Genomic DNA, 10,000 nt, shown 5'->3' on the forward strand with positions numbered 1-10,000 from the left:
CCCTCAATCCCCACCTCCTCCCCGTCTCCCTCAATCCCCACCTCCTCCCCGTCTCCCTCAATCCCCACCTCCTCCCCGTCTCCCTCAATCCCCACCTCCTCCCCGTCTCCCTCAATCCCCACCTCCTCCCCGTCTCCCTCAATCCCCACCTCCTCCCCGTCTCCCTTAATCCCCCACCTCCTCTCCGTCTCCCTCAATCCCCGCCTCCTCCCCGTCTCCCTCAATCCCCGCCTCCCTCAATCCCCGCCTCCTCCCCGTCTCCCTTAATCCCCCACCTCCTCTCCGTCTCCCTCAATCCCCGCCTCCTCCCCGTCTCCCTCAATCCCCGCCTCCCTCAATCCCCACCTCCTCCCCGTCTCCCTCAATCCCCACCTCCTCCCCGTCTCCCTCAATCCCCACCTCCTCCCCGTCTCCCTCAATCCCCACCTCCTCCCCGTCTCCCTCAATCCCCACCTCCTCCCCGTCTCCCTCAATCCCCACCTCCACCCAGTCTCCCTCAATCCCCACCTCCTCCCCGTCTCCCTCAATCCCCACCTCCTCCCCGTCTCCCTCAATCCCCACCTCCTCCCCGTCTCCCTCAATCCGAGCCGTATTTCCCACCCTCACCCTGTGCCGAACCCTCATGCTGGACTTGCCTCGGAGAATCTGATAGAGGAACACTTTGATATGATCCGAGCTCAGTGTCTGTGGGGAAATGATGACTTTGTGCAGGTCACTCTGCATTAACTCCGTAATAACGTAGCTGGTGCAGAGCAGGAAGTCAAGGAGTGAACCACTCGGGAATCAACATCGTTCCACACATCTCAGCATCCTCCCTATCTCCAGAACCTCCTCCAACAGCAACCCTCCCTATCTCCGGAACCTCCTCCAGCCCCTGCAACCCTCCCTATCTCTGTAACCTCCTCCAGCCCCTACAACCCTCCCTATCTCCGGAACCTCCTCCAGCCCCTACAACCCTCCATATCTCCAGAACCTCCTCCAACCGCAACCCTCCCTATCTCCGGTACCTCCTCCAGCCCCTACAACACTCCCTATCTCTGTAACCTCCTCCAGTCCCGACAACCCTCCCTATCTCTGTAACCTCCTCCCTCCCCTCCAACCCTCCCTATCTCTGCAACCTCCTCCAGCCCCTACAAACCTCCCTATCTCTGTAACCTCCTCCAGCCCGTACAGCCCTCCCTATCCCTGTAACCTCCTCCAGCCCCTACAACACTCCCTATCTCTGTAACCTCCTCCAGCCCCTACAACCCTCCCTATCCCTGTAACTTCCTCCAGCTCCTACAACCCTCCCTATCTCTGTAACCTCCTCCAGTCCCTACAGCCCTCCCTATCCCTGTAACTTCCTCCAGCTCCTACAACCCTCCCTATCTCTGTAACCTCCTCCAGTCCCTACAGCCCTCCCTATCCCTGTAACTTCCTCCAGCTCCTACAACCCTCCCTATCTCTGTAACCTCCTCCAGTCCCTACAGCCCTCCCTATCCCTGTAACTTCCTCCAGCTCCTACAACCCTCCCTATCTCTGTAACCTCCTCCAGTCCCTACAGCCCTCCCTATCTCTGTAACCTCCTCCAGTCCCCTACAGCCCTCCCTATCCCTGTAACTTCCTCCCGCCCTTACAACCCTCTGTATCCCTGTCACCTCCTACAACCCTCCTCGATCCCTGCGCTCCTCCAAATTCCGGCCACTCGATCATCCCCCCATCTCCGCCATTTGAAGACTGGGGGGGGGGGGGGGGGCTCTCTTTCTCTCCCACTCCCACTTTTCTCCATTGCTTCAAACCAACTTCTTTGTTTGAGATTTGAAAAGTAAAAGATACATTTCTTCAAAATAGTCAATGTGTGGAGGTTGTAATATGTCCAACGCTGAGAGAACCTGTGAATAGATTAATCTTAGATATCAGAATTCAGTCAGGAAACGCAGTGCGTTGTGTATACCACCACATAGCAGGCTCTAGAGGGGCTGAATGGGCCTCCTGTTTCTGTGTAACAGGCTGGAGAGGGGCTGAATGGCCTCCTGCTCCTGTTTAACAGGCTGGAGAGGGGCTGAATGGGCCTCCTGTTCCTGTTTAACAGGCTGGAGAGGGGCTGAATGGGCCTCCTGTTCCTGTGTAACAGGCTGGAGAGGGGCTGAATGGGCCCCCTGTTCCTGTGTAACAGACTCAAGAGGGGCTGAATTGGCCTCCTCTTGGTTAGCACTGCTGCCTCACGGCACCGAGGTCCCAGGTTGGAACAGGAGGAGGCCATTCAGCCCCTCTCGGGTCTGTTACACAGGAATAGTAGGCCCATTCAGCCCCTCTCCAGCCTGTTGCACAGCAACAGGAGGAGGCCCATTCAACCCCTCTCCAGCCTGTTACACAGCAACAGGAGGAGGCCCATTCAGCCCCTCTCCAGCCTGTTACACAGGAACAGGAGGCCCATTCAGCCCCTCTCCAGCCTGTTACACAGGAACAGGAGGCCCATTCAGCCCCTCTCCAGCCTGTTACACAGCAACAGGAGGCCCATTCAACCCCTCTCCAGCCTGTTACACAGGAACAGGAGGCCCATTCAGCCCCTCTCCAGCCTGTTACACAGCAACAGGAGGAGGCACATTCAGCCCCTCTCCAGCCTGTTACACAGGAACAGGAGGAGGCCCATTCAGCCCCTCTTCAGCCTGTTGCACAGGAACAGCAGGAGGCCCATTCAGCCCATGAGGCAGCAGTGCTAACCACTGTGCTGCTCTCCCGCCCCCTCCCCCAACCCCCCCAAAAGAGCTGTATCTAATTCCTTCTTGAAATTACACAACGTTTTGGCCTCAACTCCTTTCTGTGGGATTGAATTCCACAGATTCCCCACTCTCTGGGTGAAGACATTTCTCCTCACCTCAGTCCCTAAAAGGTTTATCCCTTATCCTCAAACTATGGCCCCCTAGGGCAGCACGGTGGCCTAGTGGTTAGCTTTGCTGCCTCACGGCGCCCAGGACCCGGGTTCGATCCCGGCTCTGGGTCACTGTCCGTGTGGAGTTTGCACATTCTCCCTGTGTCTGCGTGGGTTTCACCCCCACAACCCAAAGATGTGCAGAGTAGGTGGATTGGCCACGCTAAATTGCCCCTTAATTGGAAAAATAATTGGGTAATCTAAATTTTTTTTTTTTTTAAACTATGGCCCCCTAGTTCTGGACTCCCCCCACCATCGGGAACATTCTTTCTGAATCTACCCTGTCTAATCCTGTTAGACTTTTATACGTTTCTATGAGATCCCCTCTCACTCTTCGAAACTCCAATGAATATAATCCTGACCGACTCAGTCTCTCCTCATCTGACAGTCCCACCATCCCAGGAATCAGCCTGGTAAACCTTCGCTGCTCTCCCTCCATAGCAAGGACATCCTTCCTCAGATACGGACACCAAACCTGCTCACAATACTCCAGGTGTGGCCTCACCAATGCCCGATACAATTGCAGTAAAACATCTCTATTCCTCTACTCCAATCCTCTCGCTATGAAGGCCAACGTACCCATTTCCCTTTACCGCCTGCTGTACCTGCGCGCTTACTTTCAGCGACTGATGCACGAGGACACCAAGGTCTCGCTGAGTATCCGCCTCCCTCAATTTACACCCATTCAAATAATAATCTGCCTTCCTATTGTTGCTGCCGAAGTGGATAACCTCACATTGATCCACATTGTACTGTATCTGCCATTCACCTGCCCACTCACTCAGCCTGTCCGAATCCCGCTGAAGCCTCTCTGCATCCTCCTCACAGCTCACCCTCCCACCCAACTGTGTATCATCGGCAAATTTGAGATAATAAATTTAGTTCCCCCCCGTCCCAATCATGAATATATAATGTGAATAGTTGGGCTCCCAGCACTGATCCCTCCAGTACCCCACTGGCCACTGCCTGCCAATCAGACAAAGACCCGTTTATTCCAACTTTTTGCTAACCAACGTTCTATCCATCTCAAGACACGACCCGTAATCCCATGCGCTTTAACTTTACATGTTAATCTGCTACGTGGGACCTTGTCGAAACCTTTCTGAAAGTCTAAATAAACCACATGCACCGGCCCTCCGTGGTTACATGGGAAATCAATGTTGCACAGGGAGGGGTTCGCGTGTATTTAGTCAGGAGGGGGTGCGAGGGGCCAGCAACAGACGTGTGGACATCTCACAGTTCTGACAGACTCACATTACTGTGCTTGAAGAAGGAAAGCATCTTCAGTTCACGGAAGACTCGTTTGCACGAGATGAGATTCTGGAAAACATTCGGCATCTTTTTCAAAGCCACCTGCTTCCCATCCCGAGGATCTGTGACCGACCTGAAGGAGAACAGGAATCAGTGAGCAGTTACTCCCAGGACAGGTACAGCACGGGGTTAGATACAGAGTAAAGCTCCCTCTACACTGTCCCCATCAAACACTCCCACGACAGGTACAGCACGGGGTTAGATACAGAGTAAAGCTCCCTCTCCACTGTCCCCATCAAGCACTCCCAGGACAGGTACAGCACGGGGTTAGATACGGAGTAAAGCTCCCTCTACACTGTCCCCATCAAACACTCCCAGGACAGGTCAGCACGGGGTTAGATACAGTAAAGCTCCCTCTACACTGTCCCCATCAAACACTCCCAGGACAGGTACAGCACGGGGTTAGATACAGAGTAAAGCTCCCTCTACACTGTCCCCATCAAACACTCCCAGGACAGGTACAGCACGGGTTAGATACAGAGTAAAGCTCCCTCTACACTGTCCACATCAAACACTCCCAGGACAGGTACAGCACGGGGTTAGATACAGAGTAAAGCTTACTCTACACTGTCCCCATCAAACACTCCCAGGACAGGTACAGCACGGGGTTAGATACAGAGTAAAGTTCCCTCTACACTGTCCCCATCAAACACTCCCAGGACAGCTACAGCACGGGGTTAGATACAGAGTAACGCTCCCTCTACACTGTCCCCATCAAACACTCCCAGGACAGGTACAGCACGGGGTTAGATACAGAGTAAAGTTCCCTCTACACTGTCCCCATCAAACACTCCCAGGACAGCTACAGCACGGGGTTAGATACAGAGTAAAGCTCCCTTTACACTGTCCCCATCAAACACTCCCAGGACAGGTACAGCATGGGGTTAGCTACAGAGTAAAGCTTCCTCTACACTGTCCCCATCAAACACTCCCAGGACAGGTACAGCACGGGTTAGATACAGAGTAAAGCTCCCTCTACACTCTCCCCATCAAACACTCCCAGGACAGGTACAGCACGGGGTTAGATACAGAGTAAAGCTCCCTCTACACTGTCCCCATCAAACACTCCCAGGATAGGTACAGCATGGGGTTAGATACAGAGTAAATCTCCCTCTCCTGTATACTAGGTGAGTGAGGGGGTGATTTGGGGAGTAAAGGTTTTAAGGCTGAGGCTGCGCTGTGAACCCACCTGGAGGTACCCTGGCTGAGTGAGACCTTGAAAGCAGCACCGTAGCACAGTGGTTAGCGCTGCTGCCTCACTGCACCAGGGACCCGGGTCAGCATGGAGGCACAGTGATTAGCACTGCTGCCTCAGAGCACCAGGGACACGGGTTCAATTCTGACCTCAGGTGATTGTGTGGAGTCTGCACGTTCTCCCCAGTGTGTGCGTGGGTTTCCTCCGGGTGCTCCGGTTTCCTCCCACAGTCCAAAGATGTGCAAGTGAGGTGGATTGGTCATGATAAATTGCCACTTGGTTGGGGATTTGGCCTAGTTAGGGGGCTCATTCGGAGGGCTGGTGCAGACTTGATGGGCCGAATGGCCTCCTTCTGCAGTCAGGATTCTGTGACTCTAACCGACATCGCTTTCCGAACCCATCCCTTCTTTCAGCCTTTTCCCTCTCTTGCTCCCCCAGCTCCCTCATTCCTCGCACCCCGCCTCCCCTCGCCTCGTGGACTCACCACACCACTCCAAAAGCTCCATATCCGATGGGTCTGTCCAGGTCACGCTCATTCTCCAACTCTCCAAACTGCCGGGCGACAGCTTGCAGGGCAGCATGCTCCTGGTGCCCTCCAGCGCCAACCCCCCCATGCGGGGGGCTTGGCTCCCCCAGGATCGGCGGCGCCCTGTAGAACTTCTGCTCCGTCCCAGCTATTTGGCTGGCGGGGGCAGCGCAGCCCCCCCGTGAGATGTGGTGGGTCGCGCCCTGGAACGCCATGGGAACAGGGATGGGAGCAAAAGTGTCCTGGGTCAGTATTCCAGGTGGAAATATCAGGGACAGGGTGAAAGGGAGAGGAGAGTGCCTGCCCCTTTAAAGAGGAAACCGCAACAATGGAAATTGACAATGTTTCCCCTTCAAGGGGAAATTGCAACAATAGAAATTGACACAATGTTTCCTTTTAGGGGGGAAATTGCAACAATGAAAATTGACACAACGTTTCCTTTTTGGGAGGAAATTACAGCAATGGAAATTGTCACAATGTTTCCTTTTTGGGAGGAAATTGTAACAATGGAAATTGACACAATGTTTCCTCTTCAAGAGGAAATTGCAACAATGGAAATTGACACAATCTGTCCCTCTAACTCCCAGGCCAGTGTTGCATTCCAAGGGGGCAGTCAGTAGCTTCCTACACCTTACCCCCCCAGGGGAAGATGCCCCGACTGGGGGTGAGGGGGGGCAGGGGATCCTCTTCTCTGCACAACCTGCCCTGTGTGGAGGCAGGACCCAGCATGCAAAAGGTTAAATGCAACCCGGGGGGGGGGGGGTAGAATGCAAAGCTTCTTTTTTATATAAAAAAAATCACAGGACTGAATTTGCACAGATGCCCACCCTCCCCTACCAGAAGGAAACTGTGCCTCTCGTTGGGGCTGGAGCAAGCCAGTGTCACGTGATCCTTTCTGAGCACCAGGTTCCCAGAAAGCTTTGCTGCCTTAAAGGCAGACCGTCCCCTGTAATTACTGTCTGTGGACTGTAATCGAAGCAGGCTGCAATCTGCAACAGTAGTAGACTCGCCAAATTTAAGGGCATTTAAGTGGTCACTGGATAGACATATGGATGAAAATGGAATAGTGTAGGTCAGATAGGCTTCAGATGGTTTCACGGGTCGGCGCAACATCGAGGGCCGAAGGGCCCGTACTGCGCTGTAATGTTCTATGTTCTCTACCCTCAAGGGTGAGCTAATTGCTGACTTCTGCATGGCAGAGTTGTTAAGGGGCAGGAGACGATGTGTGGCCCTTCCCCAGACGAGCATCCTGACTCGGTGCTATCCCCTCGCCCTTCACCCCCCCCCCCCCCCCCCACCCCCGCAGTCCGTCCTGCTCACTGCTTCCAATCAAAGAAGCATCTGATACCCTTTCGAGTGCCTCGGCTGAACGGGCCCCATCACACTACCAGGCAGAACATTCCAGACTCCGCTGTGTGAAATAGATTTAGCTCCCTTCGCACTCGCTTCATTTGCCAATCATTTCAAATCTGTATTACCCCCTCGTTCTTGAATGTTATTCGAGTGGGAATGGTTTCCCTCCAGCCCTAGTCATCATTGGGACATCCCTATCCAGATGTCCCTGGGTTAGAGAGAGAGGGGAAATCAGCCCGGGTTCCTGCTCCTGATCACTGTCCAGTGATCCCTGGGTTAGAGAGAGAGGGGAAATCAGCCAGGATTCCTGCTCCTGATCACTGTCCAGTGATACCCGGGTTAGAGAGAGAGAGGGGAAATCAGCCAGGGTTCCTGCTCCTGATCACTGTCCAGTGATGTGGGTTAGAGAGAGGGGAAATCAGCCAGGGTTCCTGCCCCTGATCACTGTCCAGTAATCCCTGGGTTAGAGAGAGGGGAAATCAGCCAGGGTTCCTGCTCCTGATCACTGCCCAGTAATCCCTGGGTTAGAGAGAGGGGAAATCAGCCAGGGTTCCTGCCCCTGATCACTGCCCAGTGATCCCTGGGTTAAAGAGAGAGGGGAAATCAGCCAGGGTTCCTGCCTCTGATCACTGTCCAGTAATCCCTGGGTTAGAGACAGAGAGGGGAAATCAGCCAGGGTTCATCCTCCTGATCACTGCCCAGTAATCCCTGGGTTAGAGACAGAGAGGGGGGGGGGAAATCAGCTAGGGTTCCTGCTCCTGATCACTGTCCAGTGATCCCTGGGTTAGAGAGAGAGGAAATCAGCCAGGGTTCCTGCTCCTGATCACTGTCCAGTGATCCCTGGGTTAGAGAGAGAGGGGAAATCAGCTAGGGTTCCTGCTCCTGATCACTGTCCAGTGATCCCTGGGTTAGAGAGGGTGGGGAAACAGTCTGTTGATAGTCAGAGAGGGAGCTGGTGTGTGGAATGTGCCCAGCCAGCTGTCCAAAGTCTCAGCAGGGGTACATTTAGGGAATAGTGATCATAACTCCGAATCCTCATGGAAGAGGACAAGAGTGTCCTCAAGTCAGGATGCTTAACTGGGGAACAGCTACTGTACCAGAACTCGGCAAGAGCTGGAGAAGGTGGATTGGGAGCGGATGTTTGCGGGTAAATCCACGTTTGATGTGAGAGTCTCTTAAACACCAGTTGATTAGAGTGCGGGGCAGGCATGTCCCAGCGAAAATGGAGGACAGAAATGGCGGGAATTAGGGAACCATGACCGGGAAAATGGTGAGACTCGTCAAAAGGAAAACAAGTATATATAAGGTCTCAACAACTAGAGACAGACAAAGCTTTTGAAGAACAGAGGGAAAGTAGCAACAAATTCAAACGGAGAGTTAGGAGGGCTAAAAGAGGCCATGAAATGTCATTGGCAAGCAGGGTCAAGGAAAATCCTTTTATACATAAATAGGGTAGCTAGGGAAAGAGTCGGCTCACTCAAGGACAATGGAGGGACGTTATGTGTGGAGTTAGAGGAAGTGGGTTAGATCCTTAATGAATACTTTGCATTGGTATTCACCAAGGAGAGGGACATGACGGATGTTGAGATAGGGATGGGTGTGTGAATATTCTCGGACATACTGGCATAATGAAGGACGAAGTGTTGGATATATTAAAAGGCATGAAGATAGACAAGTCCCCTGGGCCAGATGGGATATTTCCCAAGTTACTGCGAGAGGCAAGAGAGGAAATAGCTGGGGCCTTAACAGATATCTTTGCATCATCTTTGACCACAGCTGACATTCCAGAGGACTGGAGAATAGCCAATGTTGTCCCTTTGTTTATGAAGGGAAGCAGGGATAATCCAGGTAATTATCAGCCTGACGTCAGTGATAGGGAAGTTGTTGGAGAAGATACTGAGGGACAGGATTTATTCACATTTGGAAGTGAATGGATGTGTTAGTGACGGGCAACATGGTTTTGTGCGGGGAAGGTGATGTCTTAGCAACATGATGGCTTCTGTTGGCGGCCAAAGGCGCTGGTTCGAGCTCTCTTTTACCCGGAAAATGGGGGAATATTGACAGGAAAGTGTAGTTGAAGGTGTGGAGGAGAAGTTCTTCCCCAGGAGGGTCATGTCTGCTGGTTTCCGGACCTGGCAAGGGAAGGTTAAAGACCTGGCCAAGGAGTCGGAGGGGATTTGTGTTGCATTTGGAAAGATGGCGAAGGGGGGAAGTGTTAGCGCAGGCTGGAAAACCCCAGATGGAGCCATTGAGGGTGTTTATTAGAGAGGAGTTCAGGAGTTCCACCAGCTGCAAAAGAACAAAGAACAATACAGCACAGTAACAGGCCCTTCAGCCCTCCAAGCCTGTGCCGACCATGATACCAACTTTGACCAAAACCCTCAGCACTTCCTTGTGCCGTATCCCTCTATACCCATCCTATCCATGTGTTTGTGAAGATGCCTTTTGAACGCCGTTAAAGTATCTGCTTCCACAACCTCCCCTGGCAACACATTCCAGGCACTCACCACCCTCTGTGTAAAAAATCTCCTCTAAACTTTGCCCCACGGACCTTAAACCTGTGCCCCCTGGTAACTGACCTCTACCCTGGGAAAGAGTGCCTGCCCGTACACTCTATCCATGCCCCTCATAATCTTGTAGACCTATCAGGTCGCCCCGCAACCTCCGTCTTTCTTTCTTTTTTTTTTATAAATTTAGATTACCC

The 10,000-nt window shown here is 53.0% G+C and overlaps 1 protein-coding gene across 1 annotated transcript in view; it reads right to left on the reverse strand.

The window, feature by feature from the left end:
- LOC119954792 overlaps nt 1-6,817 on the reverse strand; it is a 46,361-nt gene extending 39,544 nt beyond the window's left edge. Inside the window, exons 1-4 of the mRNA XM_038780334.1 lie at nt 5,902-6,817; nt 4,166-4,295; nt 1,816-1,871; nt 614-742 (exon numbers count right to left, since the gene is read on the reverse strand). Of these exons, the coding sequence (XP_038636262.1) occupies nt 614-742; nt 1,816-1,871; nt 4,166-4,295; nt 5,902-6,158 (572 nt within the window). The 5' untranslated portion in view covers nt 6,159-6,817. The remainder of the gene's footprint in view (nt 1-613; nt 743-1,815; nt 1,872-4,165; nt 4,296-5,901) is intronic.
- Between the last annotated feature and the right edge of the window lie 3,183 nt (nt 6,818-10,000).

This window comes from Scyliorhinus canicula, chromosome 20 (assembly GCF_902713615.1).
Source record: "Scyliorhinus canicula chromosome 20, sScyCan1.1, whole genome shotgun sequence".
NCBI lineage: Eukaryota > Metazoa > Chordata > Chondrichthyes > Carcharhiniformes > Scyliorhinidae > Scyliorhinus > Scyliorhinus canicula.